Source organism: Pteropus vampyrus, unplaced genomic scaffold (genome assembly GCF_000151845.1).
Source record: "Pteropus vampyrus isolate Shadow unplaced genomic scaffold, Pvam_2.0 Scaffold116, whole genome shotgun sequence".
Lineage (NCBI taxonomy): Eukaryota > Metazoa > Chordata > Mammalia > Chiroptera > Pteropodidae > Pteropus > Pteropus vampyrus.
In genome coordinates, this window is record NW_011888897.1 from 1,535,712 (window position 1) to 1,559,571 (window position 23,860).

Genomic DNA, 23,860 nt, shown 5'->3' on the forward strand with positions numbered 1-23,860 from the left:
TATTTGAAACCTTAAACACAGTATTTCTTTTCTGGCTTTCATTTTGTTTTTTCCCATCCACTTTATGGTCAGGTTTCAATATTTTGCTCACAGTAGTTATACTTTAATTTCTCCATTTTTTTAATCCTATATTTAGAAGAGTCACTTGCACTGCAACCTTTTCTAATTTCTTTTTTTCCAACAATAACAACACTATTTTTACATTTGTCACACAGAATTTGCTTGGGTCGTAGTCCAAAACAAAGTGCAGAAATTTGAAATATTCAATCCAACAACAGTATATGAGTTAATATTTCCCCTTAATTTTGTATATCTGTAGTGAATTTTTCTCAATTCCTTTGGTTGGTTTATGTCTTGTATTGAAGAAAACATAAGTGTGAAAGGGAACCTCACTCTTTTAATGACTTCCCTTTTTGGGTTGACTCCACCTCCATTATACAGCCTTTCTGGGATTTTTGTGGAAGCGAGATGATTTTTAGAGTTCTTAGAGGTCCTCTTCTTTAGTAGAACATTTCTAGAGAATGATACCAGAAGATTTAGAAATCATAAGACTTTGGAATGGACAAACTCACAATGGCGCCACATGAAAACTCTGGATCTGCTGGTAAAGCTGGTCATTTATTCTACATTTATCTTTTAATGGAGTATAGCATTATTCTGATAGTCAGTGGATCTGATTCAATAGTGATTGTTATCAGGAGAGTAAGGAATGGGAAAAGGGCATTAAGTTTATATGGCAGGACCTCGTATCTGCCATAGATATGTGTGATATGGATTACATTTAGCATCCACTTTGTAAAACTACTAAGGTGAAATTAAGTAAAGAACTGAAATCAACTGAAATGTATTGAGTATAAAAACCATAGTTGTTAGAAAAGTTAGAACATATAGGAATGATTATTAATTGAAAGTTAATTACTTAGAGAAAATTTAGAATAACACTCCTGAGTGTTGAAATCTACTTTGTGATTTAGATAGATGTGTTAAACTCATTTAGAATTTTTACATTTTTTTTCAAGCTTTTTTTATTGAAGTATAACATATCACATGAAAGCACAAACCATATGTGCAAAGTTCAGTGACTTATCCAAAAATGAGTGCTATTGCATGGCTACCACAGCATTTTTATTTTTAAATTAGTGTCAGGTTACTGTAGGAAGGAGAAATAATAGCTGAGAGTGATAACAGCTGTAAAGTGCATTTTATGCTGTATCTGCAGATGAGGTCCAATATTTGGGTTTTTCCAACATAAACATTGTTACTTTATTCCATCAATGTATTGTTTGGCTGCTATTTAACAGGCACTATTTCAGATACCAGTTAAACTATGGTGAACATGATAGATATAATTCATTCCCTCATGGAATTTACCATCTAACAATGTGGATCAGGTAGCTTGGTGTCAGGAATATCAATAGTTGAATATTGCTCTGTGTCGTCAGAGAAAACTACCCACTTCTAAGTTTCATTAATACCTTTTCAATTTTCAAAGTTTTAAGCCTGCTCTTGCAATTCTTTTTCTATCTCCAATTCTCTTCTAATTACTCCCCCCAAGGATGCCTATAAACATGAACATTTTCAAAGCTATTTCACTGAGGCTATATGACCTTGGGTATGAGTTTTTTTCTGTCTGCCTTGCCAGTTAAAAGGAAAGATTTTCTGCCTTGGTTTGACCTTTGTTAATCTTGAACCTCTGAAATCATTTGCCTTCTCCAAAGTCTCTTTTTTGGGAAGAATATACTTTTGCCTTCTCTCTTATTTTTTCACAGACTTTAGAAAATATTTTGTCCACATGAGTCCTTTCATTATTGCTGTGGTCTCAGTTTTCAGTGCCTGTTTGATTACCAGTTCTCTTGGTGAGTATTTTGTCAAATCTACTTGCAGCCTTAGCCCACTCTGATGAGAATCATTGAAAAGCAAATAATTCTCCTGAAGGCCAAATAGTATCTAAAAACATGCTTCATGGTTTCAAAAGATCAGATATTAAATGCACAAAATAAGAACCTAATCATATGACACATAAAAACTGAATAAAATAATAGTACAGTTTCCCCCAAATAAAATAAACTCCCACAGGAGAAAAAAAAATGCATTTTACTTAAAGATTTGAATTAACGTCTAACTAAAAAATGAGGAACAATACAGAGGAAGAGAAACCTTAGAATTATTGAGATAAAAGAGAATTTTGGAAACAAATAAATTCAAATACAAAAATTTACCTTGAAATGTATTGAGAAAGTTCAGATATGTGTATCAGTGCAACCACTGGTTCCTCTGTTAGCTAAAATAATCATTAGATGGTAGCTGAGATATTTGAGAGAGGTATGGGGGAGAGGGAATTTATTTCATGGTAGGAGATAATTAAAACATATCTCCATCTCGACTTCCATTTAAGTAGACACATTTCTGTCAGATTTCACCTAGTATTTTTAAAATGTATGTTATTTTACACATATGTGTGATATATATGTGTGATAAAATTCCTTATAACTGTTCTTTTCATCCTCACCATCAGCCTTCTTTCTGTTTATCTTGGTATTTTGAAGAAACTTTTGTATCTCATCCTTTTAAAATTTTTTACCGTCTTATTTAAATACTAAACTCTACATGAAGTTTCTATAAATTGACATTATAAAGAATATCAGCCATAAAATGACATCAAATAATATTGTGTTTACTAGCTTTACTGGTTTATGTCATTGTTTAATTTGAAACCTGTGATATTAATGTTTGTATTTGAATTCCTATGACAGAGTGTTAATTCTCCTATTATACTATGGATGGGTCCAGGAATGTTTCTCAAACCCGGCTTTGGAAAATAAATAGGTAGTCTAAAGAATGATAATTCTCTCTTTGCTCTTTGGATCGTGACCAATTGCTACTTTTACCCATTGTTTCAGGAGGAACAGACAAGGAGCTGAGACTAGTGGCTGGTGAAAACGAGTGTACTGGGAGAGTGGAGGTGAAAGTCCAGGGAGAGTGGGGAACTGTGTGTAATAATGGCTGGAACATGGAAGAGGTCTCTGTGATTTGTAGGCAGCTAGGATGTCCAACTGTTATCGAAGCCACTGGATGGAATAATTTCAGTGCAGGCTCTGGACGAATTTGGATGGATCACATTTCTTGTCGAGGGAATGAATCAGCTCTCTGGGACTGCAAACATGATGGATGGGGAAAACATAACTGCACTCACCAACAAGATGCTGGAGTAACCTGCTCAAGTAAGACTTGCATAAGTCAAAGCCTCTACGTGAAATGTTTTGTGGGAAAAAATATGTAGATGGGCTAAAAACAGAAAAGAGCCAGTTTTCTGTAAGTAATCTAGTCTACGTGTAAAATTAACCAATCCATTGCTAAAAGACCAGAAAATGCATGACAAAGCTCATATTTTAAAAATATATGAAAAGAGATTCTGAACATTTTAATCAATAAGAAAGTGACTAGTTTCAATTTTATATTCAGTAACCTGACTATAGCCTACTACTCTTACATAAAAAATCATGGTATCTAAGTGACATGCTGCTTTCATGCATTGACCCATAAATCATTAACAATCATTTTGTCCATTAACCTATTGATAATTAACCTATTAAATCAAGAAATAAATATTCTTTGTTGGAGGAAAGATGTTTCACAAAGCATAATTGCTATTTCCAGCATACAATGCTATTCATATCATTTCCATTGTGGTTTTAATTTAAAAAACATTTTATAAGTTTTATCTCAGTTGACCTTACAATAACTCAGAAAGTTATGTGTCAGACCTTTTTTCTGACAAATCTTAAGGTTATTTTTCTGACCCAGTTCAGATTCCTTGGCTCCCCATTTTTCCTCGCTCACTTCATTGATCTTTAAGCAACCCTCTCACCTTCCAGTCTCTCCCTTAGAGACCATCGCCTCTAGAAGACTGATTTTAGAAAGGACTAATCTCTACTCAGGTATTGTGGTAATACAGGCTAGCATCTAGAAAACTGCTGGACTAAATTTCAGTTCATCCACTCATTAATGTTATTATTTTGAGCAAATTTTTAAAGCTTTCTAAACTTCAGTTTCTCATGACTCAGTGATAGAATACATATAAAGCTACTAGTACATTGTCTGGTATGTAATAGGTGTTAAAAATTTTCCCTATGGCTCACTGCATCTCGTTACCTTGACAACTCAATTCTCTTTATTCTTCCTTCTCTTCCTCTTTCCTTCTCTTTCTCCTTCCTCCCTCCTCTCTGATTCCTCCCCTCCTCCTCCCTTTCTCTTCCTCCTCCTCTCCTCCTCCCTCTTTTTTCTTCTCCTCTTCCCTCCTCCTCCTCCTCTTTCTTCCTCTTCTTTTTGTCTTTTGTTAATCATCATTCAAGGAATATAACTGTATTAACCAATGTTACCCCAATAGACTTAATTAAAAAAAAATTATAACAAATCTTGCCAAGCTCTTAACCGTAATTACGTCTATAGAGTTGACTTTTTAAGCTAAGACACAGTGTAGTACTTTTAATTCTTGTTTTCTATTTTTTTTATGCTTAAGGATGGAGTTAATCAAACTTGTTTTTTCACGTTTATACATCTAAAAGTCCAACTGGTATGTAATAATAGGAATGCATAGCCACTCAAATTACTAGTTTCATGAGGTTTCAGAGTCTGCATTTTGGAGACTCTCCACACAGATTAACGCTCAATCCTCAGATCTTCTGCCTCTAGGGGAATTTTTTTATTATCACATGCACAGGGGTAATATACCACAACAGCAAAGAGAATAAACACTGGTGCTCTACTACTTTTTTTTTTTTTCTATGTACTGGCTCTATTATTTTCTAGGTGTTTGATCCTTGCCAATTATTTAACCTCAGTTTGTTTACCTGGAAAGTAGGAATAGTGGCAATAACACAGATTTCTTAAAGCTGTGAAGACTAAAGAGAGAACATATCTGATACACTTGGAACAGCATATTTTAATTGTGAGCTATTTTTATTATTAATTGTTTATAATCAAAAATCTTGTTACGTGAAGGTCTTTGCCTGGAGTTTAGAACTTTTAAAATCGAATTACTTTTTCAAAGACAAGCTTCTAAACAGTTTTTATTTTTCATGTGTCTCAAAATTTCATCCCAAATCTCCTTTTCTCAGGTATCTTTGTCTTCATAGAAAATTTAAAGTATAGTATACAAAGAAAATTTTCTTTATGAAAAAGCTTTTCTTTGCTAAAAATGGTACCAGACGCTTCGAGGATAAAAAAATTTTTTTTTTATTTAAACAGGAAATTGGTAAGAAATAAATTATTTTGATTGATTTTTGTCCTCAATTGCTAATAGTTTGGTATACCACAGGGTGCTCTTGCAAAATATTATGCATGACTATACATTTTATTTTTCTTTTTTGCATTTTCTAATTTCAAATTCAACTTTAGACAATTAGACATGCTCTGAACTGTTTGTAATAAAGATTAAAATAAAGATTTTAAATGTTCAATAAATGACCAGTTAATCATTTTTACTACTTTGTTGTTTGAACCAGTTTTACTTTTTCTAGTTTTTTAAATTACTAATTTGAGTTAATTTTATCTATTTCTATATAAGAGAGTGTTTGTTCTCTCCTCGTAAAAGAATGAAAAAAAGAAAAAAGGAAAGTAAATTTAATCTGTAAAACATTTTCTTTGGTAACTAGATAAAAGTCTTATTAACTTGTTTTTAAAAGATTAAAATTCTTCAATATGTGAAGATGGGCAGTATGCAAAATGAGGCACCATTTTAAGGACATAGTGAAATCCCAAGTGTCCCGAGGAATCTTATTTTCTAAAATTCCTTCTGAATGAATATCACTTTGAACTCTGGTCTTTTCTCTGCTCTAGATGGATCCAATTTGGAGATGAGGCTGATGAATGGAGGAAACCGATGTCTAGGAAGAATAGAGATCAAATTCCAAGGACAGTGGGGAACAGTGTGTGATGATAACTTCAAAATAGATCACGCTTCTGTGGTTTGCAAACAACTTGAATGTGGAAGTGCTGTCAGTTTCTCTGGTTCAGCAAATTTTGGAGAAGGTTCTGGACCAATCTGGTTTGATGATCTTGTATGCAATGGAAATGAGTCAGCTCTCTGGAATTGCAAACACGAAGGATGGGGAAAGCATAATTGCGATCATGCCGAGGATGCCGGAGTGATTTGCTTAGGTAAGAACTGGTCTGGGTTTGTTCTATTCTCCAAGAGAAGATCGGAAAAAAAAAAAAAAAAGCAGTGGGGATAAGAGTCCTAAGAGGCTGAATTCTTAAATGTATTAAGAAGTCTGCTTCTTTTGTCATTTTATCATTACCTAATTTCAGGTTCCAGTTCTGATACCTGTGGAGTTTTTACAGTAACTGAAATTAGGAGTAATAAATTAGGGAGGAGGAATGAACAGTGAAATTGAAATCCAAGTAATGAGGATAGAAGGAGGTGTTCAGAGAATAGTCCAATCCCCCCCCCAAAAAAAAACCAAGAAAAGAAAAGAAAAAGAAAAAGAAAATAAGAAATAGCTTAATTAGTAAATTTTGCTTTCTGAATGAATTTTAAAAGCAAATCACCTTATCATGCTTTTCCTACAATAGTGTCCCTTTAGCTACACATTAACTCACCCCTTTCCAAACTATTAGTTCAAGTTCACCAAATCAAATGATTAATACAAAATTGTTTTTTTCCTATTAAAACCTCATTTATGCTACTGCTGTGGTAAAAGCAGGCACTGTGTCTATCTAGAGGGCTGGCAGGGCTGGGAGAATGAGGAAAAGGATTAAGAAAGTATAAATTAGTAGTTGATATATGGTGATGGTGATGGGGATGGGGAGCACGGCATAGGGAATGCAGTTAGCATTAATGTAACGGCAAAGTGGAAAGCCAGAGGAGAGAAAGAGCAATAGGGGGATTGTTTTATAAACTATATAAATGTATAACCAATGTACCGTATACTTGAAACTAATAAAATAAAAAATTTTTAAAAGAGTTTCATGTTCTATACTTGATCAGGGGACACGAGTAATGGATTTGTATGCTCAGGGACGGCATTCTCTTTTCACTTGAGTTCCTAGTTTGAAAAAGACCTCGTATGTCTTGAACCCTATGGCACATTTATGATTAGAGTAAAAATGTCCCTGTATTAACCGAGAATTTTTTTTTTCTTTCTTTTTGGGGGAAAATGAAGGAAACTCAATTCAAACTAAATTTAAACTAAGAAAATACTGACTCAGAAAACTGTGAAATTCAGGAAGTACATGAATGAATTCAAGCACTTAAGCAATGTCATCAGATTTCTTGCTCTTTTTTTATTTCTTGAATTGCTTTTTTCCTTGCTGAACAATATAACCATCTGTAGTCTGAACCACAAAGAATGAGATTGCTATAGAAAATAAGAATTTTATTAGCTGAAGAAAATGAAAGGATTTGGGGTAGAAAAAAACACAGTAGTACCTTCCATTTTCCTTTCCCCATCAAAATGTTTCTAGGTCCTCAATCAGCACATTTCTTCTCAATGTGTTTTATACATGCCGAGGAGTCATAATAAACATTATTATGGCAACAAAAATTAAAACTGCGAGAGGAAAAAACAATTTACTTATTACAGGATATTACTCAGAATCAAGTTCTGTTCTTTGAGGAATATTGATTGGGAAAAGGTGAGAGCAATAAGGGTGAGGTCCCTTTACTCTTTGCTTTGTTTTTAAACTAAGGAAATAGTCACAGAGGCCAGGCACATAATACCAATAAGATAATATAAGTAAGAAATACAATCAGAGATAAAAGTGAGTGTTGAGTATTGAGGCAAACTAGAGTATGTGGGTACCAGCTAAATATAGGCAAATATATATATATGAGGCAACCCTTGGTTGACCTCACAGATTGCAAGGACCTTGTCAGCTTACAATCCCTTATTTTTTATTTTTTATGCCTACCACACCTGGTCTTCTTAGGTGGTCTCCCATCTAAGTACTAACTAGGCCAGACCCTACTTAACTTGCAAATATATATATTTAACAAAAAAACAATTCCAACAAAACTCAGTGGTGGTCAAATGAACATATCACTAGATAAAATTCAGCCCCTGGATTTCTTGTTAGGGATTCTTCCTGTAGTGCATGCTCTCTATTCTGAAAAGTTCTGTCTTCTTGCCTGATCCACTCCTTCTTCCATCTTTAATAATTTTCTTTAGTAGTATATCATTGTTTGCTCTGCCTCTACTGTATCTCTCATTTTTCCTAATTCCTCTCAGATACAGCTATTTGCAGTTCCTTTATTCTTGTTTCTTTTTGTAAATTTGTTTTTCAATTATAGTTGACATACGATATTATGTTAGTTTCAGGTGTACAATGTAGTGATTAGATATTTATACAACTTATGAAGTGATCGCCCCAATAAGTCTAGTACCCATCTGACACCATACATAGTTATTACAATATTATTGACTATATTCCCTATGCTATACTTTACATCTCCATGACTGTTTTTAAAACTGCCAATTTGTACTTCTTAATTCCTTTCACCATTTTCACCCAGCTCCCAAGCCAGCTCCTATGCCCACTTCCATGTGGTGACCATTAGTTTGTTCTCTGTATCTATGAATTTGTTTGTTTTGTTCTTTGGTTTATTTTGATTTTTAGATTCCACTTATAAATGAAATCATATGGTATTTGCCTTCCTATATCTGACTTATTCATTTAGCATAATAACCTCTAGGTCTATCCATGTTTTCACAAATGGTGAGATTTCATTCTGTTTTGTTATTGTAGTTGTTGTTGTTGTTGTTGTCATTGTTGTTTTGCCAAGTAACATTGTATATATGTACCACATCTTCTTTACCTATTCATCTGTTGATGGACACTTAGGTTGCATCCATATCTTAGCTATTGTAAATAGTGAACATAGAGGTACATTTATCTTTTCAAATTAGTGTTTTGGACTTTTTGGGATAAATACTCAGAAGTGGAATTGCTGGGTCATGTGGTAGTTCTACTTTAATTTTTTTGAGGAACCTCCTGTGTCTGCACCAATCTGCAATCCCACCAGCAGTGCGTGAGGATTCCCTTTTCTCCTCATCCTCATCAACACTTATTGTTTGTTGATTTATTGATGATAGCCATTCTGACAGGTGTGAGGTGATATCTCATTTTAATTTGGTTTTAATTTGTATTTCTCTAATTATTATAGTTAAGCATCTTTTCAAATTATATACCTTTTACTTAGCCTCCATGTTTTTGTGTGTTTTTCAGTTTTCTTCTTACAGCCGATTTCTAGTTTCATACTCTTGTGATCAGAAAAGATGTTTGATATGACTTCAATCTTCTTCAATTTATTGAGACCGTTTTGTGGCCTAACATGTGGTCTATCTTGGAAAATGTTTCATGTGCTTTTGAAAAGAATGTATATCCAAACAATATAAATTAAATCCATCTGGTCTAATGTGTCATTTAGGCCACGTTTCCTTGTTCATTTTCTGTCTGGAGGATCTATCCATTGATGTTAATTAGGTGTTAAATTTCTTACTATTATTGTATTACTATCGATCTCCCTTTATGTGGTACAGTCTCCCAGGTCACCTGAGCTGGGTGCTCCAGAGATGTCCTCTATGTGAGTTGTTTGTGCTCTCCTATTATAATTGAGCAGCAACTGCTGATGGCTTGTCTGTGGGTGAGGTTGACTCTCAAATTGACTGGCTAGAGAACTGGCGATGACTCTATTAAATGAGCTGTTGTTCAGGAGCTTACCTCACAGAGTAGGAGTCACTTCAACAGGGCTCTGGTGCCAACCGACTTGGCCCTTCAAATGTGTCTTTTGTGGAGCTGGTTGTGTTGTGCTCTGGTGTAGTCTAAAGCCATCCAGTGGGCATATTGGTTCTGGAGTCTTTTTGTGGGGCCTCTGGTGTAAGCCAAGTTCATCCACTGTTTGTGTCTTTCTTGGGGCCTCTTGGTAGAAACTATAAAGTGATCTGTAGTTGTTTGCCACTTTTGATGGGCTTGGGGGCACTTGGGGGAGGCTACACTGTGAACAGAGGCCAGCTGCCACTTGTTCTGGGCTTGTAGCTACTTAGTTAAAGCCACATTGTAGGCCAAGACTGGCCACAATGCATATTGAGATTGGCCGTCGCTTCTGCTAGACGTTTGGGCCATTTTGTAAGCTCTACAAGGCATGTTGAGGCCAGCTGCTGCTTATTTGGGGGTTTTGGACCTTTGATAGATTTTGCCAAAGTCTACAGTGAAAGCTGAAGCAGGCCACTTTTGTGGGGAGCCACTGGAAGGAGCTCAGTTCCAGGGAGTGAGTTTGGTGAAAGGGGCACAGGGAATCACCAGGATGGGGAAAATGATGTTAGGCATGTTAATGAAGAGCACAGATTTAATACCCACCTACACCTACCCACTGGGTGGGAGGGGGCTAAACAAAGGAACAATGGCATCTGCCAACACTTCTATCCCCAGAGAGAGTTGCCCAAAGCCAGCCCTCACCCTTAAGTTAGTCAGTTTAGTTTCTCCTGTTTGTCCCTGAAGCTTTTCAAGCTGCTACCCCTTCACTGGAGTTTAGAGCAAGTGAGATTGTGAGTCTGTGCATGGGTACTTTAAGACCTACTGTGCCTCAGTTTCTAGCAGTCCATTTTCTTTCTCAGACACAATCCCCACTGTGTTTCACAGCCAGATGTTATGGGAAGTCCTCTTCCTTGCACTTATGTTTCAAGATGGGGAGTCCAGAGTGGGGCTTGGACCCCTCACTATTCAAGGGGGACCTCCTAAGCTGATGTATCTCTCTTATTTCTTAATCACCACACCATTGATGTGGGACCTACCCATTCTGCATCTTCAACCCTCCTACCACTCTCAACGTGACTTCTTTATATCCTTACTCATAAGAATTCTGTTCAGATAGTCTTTAGATGTTTCTCAATGGTGGTTATTCTCGAATTCAGTTGTAATTTTGATGGGAGGAAGCAAGCACAGAGTTTGCCTACTCTGTCATCTTGACTGGAAGTCTCTTGTTGTTTCTTTATTACTGACTCGTTTTGTGTCCCTTTTACAGATGGAGCAGATCTGAGCCTGAGACTGGCAGATGGAGTCAATGAATGTTCAGGAAGAGTAGAAGTGAAATTCCAAGGAGAATGGGGGACAGTGTGTGATGATGGCTGGGATCGTAATGATGCTGCTGTAGTATGTAAGCAACTGGGATGCCCAACTGCCATCACTGCTGTTGGTCGAGTTAATGCCAGTGAGGGAACAGGAAACATTTGGCTTGACAATGTTTCCTGTCATGGACATGAATCTGCTGTCTGGAAGTGCATACACCGGGAATGGGGAAAGCATTATTGCAATCATAAGGAAGATGCTGGTGTGACGTGTTCTGGTAAGTTAAAACAAAAATAGAGAAGAAAAGAGCTGTGTTCTGTAAGAGTAAGAGTAAGTATGAGATGCAAGAAATATAATTTCCTGTTGGAAATTCTTTTACAGTTGTGAGAAATCTTTAATACACTCTTTATTTGACTAGTTTAGAGGGTTGTCTGACTCTTTTCTGTAATAATTATTCAGACTGCCTGGAGCTCTGAGACACAGTTATAGCTCTTTTTTTAATAACTGACTTGCTTATATTTTTCTCCCATTGACAATATTGATTAACCCTTGAAATTATAATCCCATTTTTAACCAAAATTATGATCAATACTGGCTGTTAAAAGAGCCATAATTTCCAGTGTCTCATTATCTTGGAAGGATCAAGATAAAAACACATATATATCTTTTGGGAGCTAACCTCCATATGTATCTATGGCCTAAGTTTATGTTTCTTTTACAGATGGATCAGATCTGGAACTGAGACTTAAAGGTGGAGGCAGCCATTGTGCTGGGACAGTGGAGGTGGAAATTCAGAAACTAGTAGGGAAAGTGTGTGACAGAGGCTGGGGATTGAAAGAAGCTGATGTGGTTTGCAGGCAACTTGGATGTGGATCTGCACTCAGAACATCTTACCAAATTTTTTCCAAAATTAAACCAACAAACACATGGCTGTTTTTAAGCAGCTGTAGTGGAAATGAAACTTCTCTTTGGGACTGCAAGAATTGGCAATGGGGTGGACTTACCTGTGATCACAATGAAGAAGCCAAAATTACCTGCTCAGGTAAAATGTTCAATTCATATATTACGTTTAATTTAAGGTCTGAAAGGACATTAGAAGCAGAGAGAAAAGTTTCTGCAGATGCACAGAGGCATGAAAAAGCATAGTATGCCCGGGCATCCTTAGCTTGGGGCATCGAGTGTGATTGATAGAGTAATAAACATTAAGGCTTTTAAGGTAACATCATAGAGTATGTTAAAGTATGCTAAGTTATTAGTATTTATCCATATCTTCTTAATTTTAATAGATGGGTGATACGAAGGAATCTATCAAAGCTCTCAATGCTACAATCTCCTCAAAAGAAAAATGGTAGTAACAAAAACAGCTACCTCACAGGAATTACATATGATCAATAAGTTGTTATGATTATTATTAGTAGTAGTATCTATCTTCACCAACAGACTAAACTCTGTGACAGACTTTCTTTCCTACCCAAATGCCTAAAACATTGTAGGTGCTTAATAGTATTTGTTAAAAGGATAAGTTATAGTAGAAATAGTAAAGAAACATCAAATTATCTTGAAGACAAAGATATCTGAAATTTAATACCGTATTTGTGATCATGTCACAGATTTATTAGAAAGAGGACTTAGAAGCAAGGAGACTACTTAAGAAGCTATTGCAAAGGTCTATATAACATGATAACAAATTACATTAAAGCAATTGCAAAAAAATACTCAAAATATATATGCTGGAGGACTGACAGAGATTGGTGACTTTCCACATGTAAAGTGTATTGAGAGAGTCAAGATTCTAGGCTCTGGAGTATTTTACCTGGTTTAAAATCCCAGCCTGCACTAACTTGCTGTGTGAACTTAGCAAATTTCTACACCCTTCTTTGTTTCCGTTTCTTTTTCTGTAAAAGTGGAATAATTTTAATAAATCCTCTAAGACAATTGTAAGGATAAAATGATGTTTGTTAAATATTTAGTAAAATGCCATATAATAGGCGCTCACTTAATGTTCACTATTATTATTATTATACTTATGGTAGATAAAGAAGTGGTTTAATTTCAGGTCATTCTAATTTGGTTTGGATATCATTAATTGAGTAAAGAATACAGTGGATTTGTCAATACGTAATTCATTTAATTTCAAACTCCTTAAGTTCCAGATGTCTAAGTAGATATGTTTATGAATATAAATTTAAAGAGAAAAGTGTACATGAAAACATATTTATTGGCAGTTAAGAGAAGATGTCTATTTATAAAATGGGAAAGTTGAGAATAGAACGTTCAGTCAAGGAATTCACGAGAGATTCTGTTAAAGCACTGTCAAGCAGGAAGAAGAAGAACACAGGAGAAAGAAATGTCTCATGTATCAAGTGCAACAGACATCAAAGGAAAACAAAAAGGTCTGATGTTCATTTTGAAAATATGAACTATATTGAGAAACTTTATATTAAACCATTTGAAAAAGCCCAAGCAGACTCAGATTACAGATAGAGCAAGTGGATGCGCATCATCCGTGGTCTCCAATGTTGTGAACGATGTAAGGAAAATACAGAAAGAAAAAAGTTATCCTGCCTCCAGGAATGGTTGACTCCAGGAAGCAAAATTCTGGGATTCTCTCAGATGAATTAGACTAATGAGGAATGCAGAGGTCTAGAATTTGTTATGCTCAATTCTAGGCAAAAAAAAAAAAAAAAAAGCCAAGAGAAATGAGTGTAGAAAATCACTAAACACCCTGACTTCCTTTTCTCACTCTTCACTTTTTTCCTGACTTCTATCATAAAGGAAAATCTTGGAATCATGTTATCTCTCACTGAAATATTATTTTTTAGCCCACAGGAAACCCAGACTGGTTGGAGGGGACATTCCCTGCTCTGGTCGTGTTGAAATAAAACATGGCGATAAGTGGGGCTCTGTCTGTGACTCTGACTTCTCTCTGGAAGCTGCCACCGTGCTGTGCAGGGAATTACAATGTGGCACAGTCATCTCTATCCTGGGGGGAGCTCACTTTGGAGAAGGAAATGGACAGATCTGGCCTGAAGAGTTCCAGTGTGAAGGAAACGAGTCTCATCTTTCACTCTGCTCAGTAGCACCCCGCCAAGATGGAACATGCAGCCACAGCAGAGACGTTGGAGTAGTCTGCTCAAGTGAGAGCCAAAAAATATGTTCAGTTTGTTCCCTTACGGTGAAGAGGATAGGGTTAGGTAATCACAGACATCTTTTTAAAATCTGTTTCCTTCCAGGATATACAGAAATTCGCTTGGTGAATGGCAAGTCTTCATGTGAAGGAAGAGTGGAGCTCAAGCTTCTTGGGACCTGGGGATCTCTTTGCAACTCTCACTGGGACATGGAAGATGCCCATGTTTTGTGCCAGCAGCTTAAATGTGGAGTTGCCCTTTCTACCCCAGAAGGAGCACATTTTGGAAAAGGAAGTGGTCAGGTCTGGAGGCACATGTTTCATTGCACTGGGACTGAGCAGAATGTGGGAGATTGTCCTGTAACTGCTCTGGGTGCATCGTCATGTTCTGCAGAGCTAGTGGCCTCTGTAATCTGCTCAGGTAAGAGGATCAAGGGCAGTCAATGAAGAGCCTCTCGCATGGTGGTGTGCCTTAAGAGCAAGTATACTTATAAGGATGAAAAACAAAAATAAAAGGGAATGATTTATTTTGAGAGGTCATGAGAAGTGTACTGGAATATTAACCCCATTTGTTCTCTTAGAGAGTGTAAATTTAATTTTCATGGACCTGAGAGTTATCTAGTGCTTACCATGTGTCAGCCTTTCTTAAAGCACGTGACTAATTTCCAGCCTGGTTGATCCCTGACCCATCCTTTCTGCCTATAGCTATGTTTGTCCTCAGTTCATTTATTTAATACTTCACCTGATCTCTCTTTCTCGCCCTACCTTTTGTATTTTGTATGACTGAGCAGTTTGATGTTTGCAGGAAACCAGAGTCAAACACTATCCTTGTGCAATTCATCATCTTCAGACCCAACAAGCTTTACCATTTCAGAAGAAAATGCTGTTGCCTGTATAGGTGAGAATCCGTGACCAATCTATGAAAGTGAGCTTAATCCTTAGGAATGCATTTATTAATCTTTTATTTTCTCTTTCCAGGGAGCGGTCAACTTCGTCTGGTAAATGGAAATGGTCGCTGTGCTGGGAGAATAGAAATTTATCATGAGGGCTCCTGGGGGACCATCTGTGATGACAGCTGGGACCTAAGTGATGCCCATGTGGTGTGCAGACAGTTGGACTGTGGAGTGGCCGTTAATGCCACTGGTTCTGCTCATTTTGGGGAAGGAACGGGGCACATCTGGCTAGATGAGATAAACTGTAATGGAAAAGAATCTCATGTCTGGCAATGCCCTTCACATGGCTGGGGGCGGCACAACTGCAGGCATAAGGAGGATGCAGGAGTTATCTGCTCAGGTAAGTTCTGCACATGACCTCTGGTCACAATAAAAAAGGACTGAGGTGGGGCAAAGGTATGCAGGATACTAATCTGAGATAATTCCCTGAAAAGCACAGAGAACTATTGCAAGAGTCAGGATTTGAAGTATAGATTTGATAAATTAGTGCTACCTCATATGCAAGGTAGTATAAAATCAGAAGGAAAAAAATTAAGAAATAAGCTTGCAATGAAACGAATAATGAGTTCTTTTATAAACATATATGGAGTTGGATATTGCAGTAAGGATTCAATGCACCGCTTCATAATCACTTTATTAATAAAGAAATAGATTAAAAGGGACAAGAAGAAATACATCAGTGCTACATTCCAGGGAGAAAAAGATAATTAACATGCCCACGTAATTTTTTATGACAGACTCATTAATGACACTCACTTGTCATAGGAGCAAAAATTACCATAAGAGGATACCAATCTTGTTTTGTATACATAGCAAGCTTTAGAAACTATTGTGAAATAGAAAAATGTACTCAGTTGTAATATATTGGGAAAAACAGTACTGTGACTCAGTAACTGAAGGAAGTGAAAAATTCTATGTGCCAGAAGTGATTTGGATATCTTTCACATTTAATGACATATGTTTAGTAGAGGACGTACACAACAAAACTGTGAAGTGTCAAAAAGAGAAATAGTTCATTTTAAGGTAACATACACAAAATCTTAGTTTTATTGTCTGAGAATCTCAATAAATTTTAACTGCCAAGGACAGTTGCAAAAAAAAATGAATGGAGTAAGATTCTTAAGGATAAAATACAGTAACTTAGAGGAAAAAATCCAAAATATGTAAATTAATAAAAGGCTTTGAGTCTTTTATTGAGATCTAGAAATAAATTTAGAATCATTGGTAGCATTCTAAAGAGGTCTCTGAGTACAAAACTCAAGACTAGAAAAAGCAAAAGGTATTTAGAGAATACTAGATTGTACTAAAATGCACTAAATTACCCAAAAGTTACTAAAGAATTACTAGTAATTGACGTAGTGTACCTATTTTTAAAGCCATTCTCACATCAAAGTAAAGGAATGGAGGCTTCTGAATTTTCAAAGATATGAAACTACTAACTCCGTATTTTATCCCAGAGTTCATGTCTCTGAGACTGATGAGTGAAACCAACAGAGAGACCTGTGCAGGACGTCTGGAAGTTTTTTACAATGGAACTTGGGGCAGCATTGGCAAGAGTAACATGTCTCCAACCACTGTGGGGGTAGTATGCAGGCAGTTGGGCTGTGCGGACAAAGGGAATATTAGCCTTGCCTCTGAGGCCCAGACAATGTCCAGGCATATGTGGGTGGACAATGTTAAGTGTCCAAAAGGACCTGACACATTATGGCAGTGCCCATCATCTCCATGGAAGCAGAGACCGGCTAGCCCTTCAGAGGAGACCTGGATCACATGTGCCAGTGAGTATCTGTTAACCAAAATGAAAATTCCATTGTGTGACTCACCGTCATCTTCTGATCTCGTTGACTGGAAATGAGTAAACTCTAATTAATACTTATTCTACCTGGACAGTGTAATTGGTTTTATTTAATTTGACCTATAGATTTTTAGTATCAAAGATAATTTTTCAAAAGAATGTCATATTCCCCATGGTCTTCCTGAGAGATTTATTCAACTGCTTCCCTTGTGAACAAATGAGGAGCAGAGAATATGTGATTCAGTATTTGACTATTGAATGGTTTACCTTACCTTTCCCACTTTTTTTCAAATATTATCTTACTATACTTATGTAAAGAGAAAAGCAGTTAGAAAGATCAACCTTGAAGTATTTCCCTATTCTCCATCTTCCTCAACTGGAAGATTTCTTTGTACCTGGCAATCTCCCAAGCTCTCTTCTATTTCAGATAACTTAACATTGTACAATGTTAACGTTATTCGCTTGACAATTCCTGAGTCACATTAATGTTCTCATGTCCAGGATGAAATATTTTGATGAAAGGACATGTGCTTTCATAAAAGATAAATTTTGCTAAAATATATTTTTAATATGCATTAAATAAGCATAATTTTGAAATAGAGTTTCAAATCTCTCTTTTCCCCCTGTGACCTCTAAGGAGTTTTTATCTTCTCAGAAATGATCTAGTTGTCTCTAATTTTTCAGACAAGATAAGACTTCAAGAAGGAAACACTACTTGTTCTGGACGTGTGGAAGTCTGGCACGGAGGTTCCTGGGGGACAGTGTGTGATGACTCCTGGGACATTAACGATGCTCAGGTTGTATGTCGACAGCTGGGCTGTGGCTCAGCTTTGAAATCACTAAAAGAGGCGAAGTTTGGTCAGGGAACTGGGCCCATATGGCTAAATGAAGTGAAGTGCAAAGGGAATGAGTCTTCCTTGTTTGATTGTCCTGCCAAATCCTGGGGGCACAGTGACTGTGGCCATAAGGAAGATGCTGCTGTGATATGCTCAGGTGAGGATACTGGATTAAATTTGGAACATCTGGCAGCAAAGAAGGGCTGGGCAGTGAAGTGCATTGTGTAAAGACTGGATGTGTCAAAAAAAAAGATCTAGTGGGGAAAGACGATGTGTCAGTCTAAAGGAATGATGAAAATATTTGTTGTTATACATTGGCCTTCACCAAGGAGAAGTTTATTACTATCTGTATCCCTGCAAAAGGAAGAAAGACAAAAAGACCATAGTTTCAGGTAGAAAGGAGTAATTCACTTGGTTGAGAAGCTCACATAGAAAATAGAAAAAAAAATTAATTTTTTCAATAAAATCCCATTTTCCAATACAAACTTCTTCCTCTTCCTCTCATCTATCACCTCCCTCAGTCAATCACCAGGTCCTAAATCTTCTTTTTTTAAAACTAAATATATTGGGGTAACATTGGTTAGTAACATTATATAAGTTTCAAGTATACAAATAAATATAGAAATATTTATTCTATATATTATTCCTAGAATCAAGTCTCTTCTTTTCTTTTACAGAAAGTACAAGCAACGGATTGTCAGATGCCACAGGTATATCTTGGGATTTATGAGCATGGGACCAATTGTCTGTATTATTTAGAATCCTTCTTGTTAAGAGACTTTAAGTCAAAAGAAGTCCTGAGGATATGAAATTCACTTCAGCAATCCTGTATCTGACCTAAGAGAGATGTAGTAACTAGGGGAGCCAAGTATTTTAACTAAGACATTATCATCTCTTGTGATGTTTACTGTGCTTAGATCATAGATTCCCACTCCAGGTCACATTTGGAGTCCTTGGGGTCATTCTGTTGGCTGTTCTCATTGCACTCTTCTTGTGGCTTCTGAAGCAAAGACAACTACAGCGACTTACAGGTCTGAGCCAAATTATGTTCTCTCTAACGTTTTATGAGATAAGAAGTCTCTTGGGTAAAAAAAAAATTTAGATTCAAGCATCAAATGTCCAGAAATATGGAGGCTGTAACAGGCTTTAGCAGTTTCTCAAAAAGAAGAAACAAGATTTCAGAAAAGAAAAGGGGCTTGGTTGTATTGATGATTCTTGTATTCCATTTACATGTTTAATTGGGACATTATAGAATTGATAGTTTATAATGAATATGCTCATATAGTTTAGGGTGAATACTTTATTGCCCAAACATTTATTTGCTATTAATACACACACACACACACACACACACACACACACACACACACTGCAGTGTAGTATTATACATTAATAGAAATAAAGAAAAAAGTGGCACAGAGAGGAGAATAACTAACTGTAAGGGAAGGGGGAATATCAGATGCTTCTAGGAAGTATTTGAGACAAATTTTAAAGAGAAGAGTTCAAAGAACTGGGGAAGGTGCATTATAAGGAAAGAGAAAAATATGCACAAGTGTAGAGAAGCTTAATGGATGCCATATTTGTTGTTTTGTTTGGTGGGGGAGTAAAAGTTGAGCTCAAGAAGAGAAGCTACTGACAAGGCTGGAGAAGAGGGGAAAAAACAAATTATGAAGTTTCATATTCCATGATAAGAAGATGAATAGTCAATAAAGAGTGTTACGTAGGGGAGTGAAATAGTCAAGCAGCCTTTCAGAAAGTTCTGTTTGGCAACAGGACATATGAGCAATTGAAGGAAGACCACATTATTGACAAGGATAACATTTTGAATTAATTGAGATGAAAGATGAAGAGGACTTTATAGTGAAAATGGAGAGGAGAGAGATGTGAGAGCGATTTTAGAGAAAGCTCCAATGAATTAGAAAAGACTGCTGGCTGCCTTGGGGGAAGAAACTGCGTTGTTCTATGATGGCGGTAGAGGAGGTTTAGCATCATCCCACTGCATCTGAGTTTGTGTCCTTATAAGGGAAAAACTTGGTAGTAGAATGGGATGAAAAATTGACAAGGGTTTGGATGAAGATTAAGTATGTTTGCACTGCTGGGGAAAAGCACACATAGGGAGTGAAAGATTAATTATGGTCTGCTGATTTCTAACCTAGGACCTCTGCTGTCAGTCTCTTTGAGAGGAGAAAATTCTGTCCACCAAGTTCAATACCAGGAGTTGAATTCTTGCATGAAAGCAGATGATCTGGACCTGCTGAACTCCTCAGGTCTGTGGGTTCTTTGAGGGTCTACAGCCCTGGGGTTCAGACCAGTAGATGCAATTGAGGCTGAAGCATTCTACTTTGCATAGCAGTGGAAGGAAATCCCAAACAGGTACTAATAGGAAGCTTATGATGTATATAAGGTAGAGAGGCAGGAATAAACTGAAAATTATTCTTAGAGAACATAAAAATTGCCATCATGAAGAGACCTCTAGCTAAAAGATCTGTGATTATTTCTGACAGTACAAAGAACTCTGTAGTAGAATATTATGACTTGGACTTCATTTTATTAAAACAGAAATTAATCTTCCAAAAAGTTGTTTAAATTTTCATATGCCTTTTTTTCAGAAAAAAAAAATATGTAATGAAAGAAGTAGGAGAGAATTGAAATAATGTGTATGTTTTAAACATTTTTTAGAATTTGAAGATATTTAGAATATCATGAAGATATTAAGGATATTAGAAGATATTTATGGGATTGAAAAATCATTTTACTTAAGGGTTTTGTTTCTTTGTTTTACCGAAACATAACATAAACTTAATATATCCAATATTACTGTTAACAACTGATACATATTATACCTCTCTTACAGTTCCTTCCATTCTGTCCTGTTACTTTCCCTTCTCTAACTTCATATTTATTATGTTTTCTCTAAAAACCTAAAAATTTGAACTTTATCTTTATCCCATTAGAAGCCATCACTATTCATGAGATTGGCTTTATTTCTCATCCCATAATGCTTCTGTCTTTGTCCTCAGACTTTTACTTAGCACCAGGGCACTAATTCTGCCTCTGGGAAGCATAACTCTGCTGGGTTGGAAAAAATATCCAATCCCTACTTACTCCATGAAGGCTCAATGCCTTTTCAATAGTCCTCACCTTCTGACAGGGGCCTGCCTCACTTCTTCAGTCCAAGGAATTTGGTGTTTGCTGCAACTATGTCAGGCAAACATATTTGAGGCATGGAAAATACTTTTTTGTACCCCTTAAATCATATTTTTTGCCTTCCTAATTGTGGAAGTGTTTCTAAATGTTCAAAGAGCTGCTAGGGTACTTGTGGGAGGTCTGATTTATTTCCCAGTAATTATTTTCTTCATTTCAGAAAATCCCAGTGAGTCAAATGGTTTTCAAGCTGCTGGGCTAATTTCTGTGTCTAAATCTCTTCCTATTTCTAGATGAAAAAGGGAATCATTCTGAAGTACACTGAAAAGGAAAATGAGAATTATAACCCAGTGAGGTGAGTAAAGAGAATTTATTCACCATCACTCTAAACAAGTACATTCCTTTGGAAAATTGAGAAATCTTCTGGTCTTAGAAAAAGTGTATATACACATATATTTCAATATGCAAGCATATATGTTAGGTATGTATATGCATATTCAGAATATATAATACATTTTTATTACTATGACTCATGCATCTTAGTTACATATATATTCAAAGTCAAAACAATGGTACATCATGAAGCTAAGGAGAAACTGTGTAAATAAATATAAATATTTTTAAAATATTATGGGGGATGGAAAACAGTATGGAAGCTCCTCAAAAAACTAAGAATTGATCTACCATATGATCCAGCAATCCCTCTATTTACCCTAAAGACTTGAAAACCCATATCCAAAAAGATATTTGCACACCAGTGTTCATAGCAGCATTATTCACAGTGGCCAGGACATGGAAGCAACCAAAGTGCCCTACAATAAATGATTGGCTAAAGAAGCTATGGTACATATATACAACATACTACTACTCATCCATAAGAAGACATGAAATCCTGCCATTTGCGACAACGTGGATGGACCTTGAGATAATCACGCTAAGCGAAATAAGCCAAACAGAAAAAGTTGAAAACCACACGATATCACTTAGATGTGGGATATAAACCTAAAAGCAACAAAGGAGCAGGACAAACAAACAGAGATTCATGGACAAGGATTATAGGCTAGTGCTTACCAGAGGATTATAGACTAGTGGTTACTAGTGGAGTTGGGGAGGGGGGCAGGTAGACAGGGTAAAGGGGGTCAAATATAGGGTTTAGGGGGAGGGCGAAGAGGGTAAAGGAGATCAAATATATGGTAGCTGGACTCTGGGTGGTAAACACAATAGAATATACAAATGTCAAATGATAATGTACACCTGAAAATAATATAATTGTGTTAATCAATGTTACCTCAATAAACTTAATTAAATTTTTTTAAAAAATAAAAAACTATTATGGGAGGTCATTTTAGGAAAGAGATAAGATATATTTATAGTCATATAATGCATGCCATGGTAAAGATAGTATACTATAGGAATATAGAAAGTTTGCGTAGGAAATTTTGAGAGATTGTGAAGAAGATGTAATTTAAATATGAGATGACTGAAAGATAGAGCATTTTAGGGAAAGGACATCACATGTTCAAAATACGGAGATATAAAAGAAAAGCATGCCTTTGGGAAACAGAAGTTTTTTACACAAAAACAAATATTGAAAATACGGTGACAAGCAGTGTCCTGAGCACTAAAGATACAACAGAGATACTGCTGACAAAGACATGATTGTTTAATGAAATTTCTCACAGTCTATAGGTGGGACTATAGAAAGGTTATGTGGGGAGAGGGAAAATGATGAGAACCTAAGATGAAAAGGCTGCATAGAGCCCTATAATGAATGATCTTATCTGCTATATTTCATGTTTATATTTTATTTTAGAGGCTATTGGGCTTTGGGAGATTAAGCTAGGGAAAGACACAATCAGATTTACATTTTATAATTTGCTTTCATGAGGAGAGTATAACAACAACAAAAAAAATGAACAGGGCAAGAAATAAGTCATAAGTCATGCATCAAAAAGAAAATATGGTAAAATGAGTTAGTGGGTATATTTTCTGTTCTTTTAAAGAAAATTTGGCAGGACTACACATTTAGAAATGATATATAACAAAAGTAAGGTTTTTTCATAGAAATACTACACATAACATATATGAAATAGAGATTGAATCAAAGATAAAAATTAGAACTCTTAAAAGTATATAAATGTAAAGCATCAATATCATATATATATATACACATACACATATAGTGTGCTTTTAACTTATATATTGCATAAAAAGGATAAATATGTATATACATTTTACATATATATTTCATCAATTGTTAAGATAAAGACATCTAATGAATAATTGGGCAAAGCTATGAAAAGACAACTCATACAAAATAAATTTCAAATAACAAATAGACCTTTTTAAATGCTCAAATTCACCAGTATGTCTGGGCAATTCCAATTATGATTAATGATGATACATCACTTTATATAAATCAGACTAATAAAATTTTAAAACATTAATATTTATTGTTCATGGGAATACAGAGAAAAATGTAATTTCAAACATTGCTATTGGAAAATGAGAAGTGTGGTAGCCTTTAAAGAAAGCAACCTGAAAATGTCTATTAAAATTTTTTTTTTGAATGCTTCACAGATCTGTTGACCCAACAATTCTACCCCTGAGAATTTTTTCCATACAAATAAAGATACTAGCATGTAAGAACATATATAAAGGGTTTTTTGCAGTGTTGGTAGTAGTGGCAAAAGCTGGAAACAAAGCAAATGACAATAAGAGAGGTAGTAGCTGGAAAATTATGGTGCAGCTAGTTAAAAAAGGAAAAATCATTCATAAAAATGCAATAATGTCATTTCATTAAGGTGCTTATGTTATTGAATATTATTAAATGTAATGTTTACATCTATAAAATTATATGTGTATATGTATAAAGAAACATTTAAAAATTCTAACACTATCATAAACTGAGGACTATAAATTACTTTTGATTTATAATCTC

The 23,860-nt window shown here is 35.7% G+C and overlaps 1 protein-coding gene across 1 annotated transcript in view; it reads left to right on the plus strand.

The window, feature by feature from the left end:
• Positions 1-504: 504 nt before the first annotated feature.
• Positions 505-23,860, plus strand: part of CD163 (CD163 molecule) — a 25,307-nt gene continuing 1,951 nt past the window's right edge. Inside the window, exons 1-16 of the mRNA XM_011365790.2 lie at positions 505-604; positions 1,770-1,856; positions 2,901-3,221; positions 5,839-6,159; positions 11,021-11,341; positions 11,786-12,106; positions 13,887-14,201; positions 14,298-14,612; positions 14,997-15,089; positions 15,170-15,484; positions 16,602-16,922; positions 17,624-17,932; positions 18,453-18,485; positions 18,693-18,806; positions 19,932-20,042; positions 21,213-21,274. Coding sequence (XP_011364092.1) covers positions 559-604; positions 1,770-1,856; positions 2,901-3,221; positions 5,839-6,159; positions 11,021-11,341; positions 11,786-12,106; positions 13,887-14,201; positions 14,298-14,612; positions 14,997-15,089; positions 15,170-15,484; positions 16,602-16,922; positions 17,624-17,932; positions 18,453-18,485; positions 18,693-18,806; positions 19,932-20,042; positions 21,213-21,244 — 3,375 coding nt within the window. The 5' untranslated portion in view covers positions 505-558 and the 3' untranslated portion in view covers positions 21,245-21,274. The remainder of the gene's footprint in view (positions 605-1,769; positions 1,857-2,900; positions 3,222-5,838; positions 6,160-11,020; positions 11,342-11,785; positions 12,107-13,886; positions 14,202-14,297; positions 14,613-14,996; positions 15,090-15,169; positions 15,485-16,601; positions 16,923-17,623; positions 17,933-18,452; positions 18,486-18,692; positions 18,807-19,931; positions 20,043-21,212; positions 21,275-23,860) is intronic.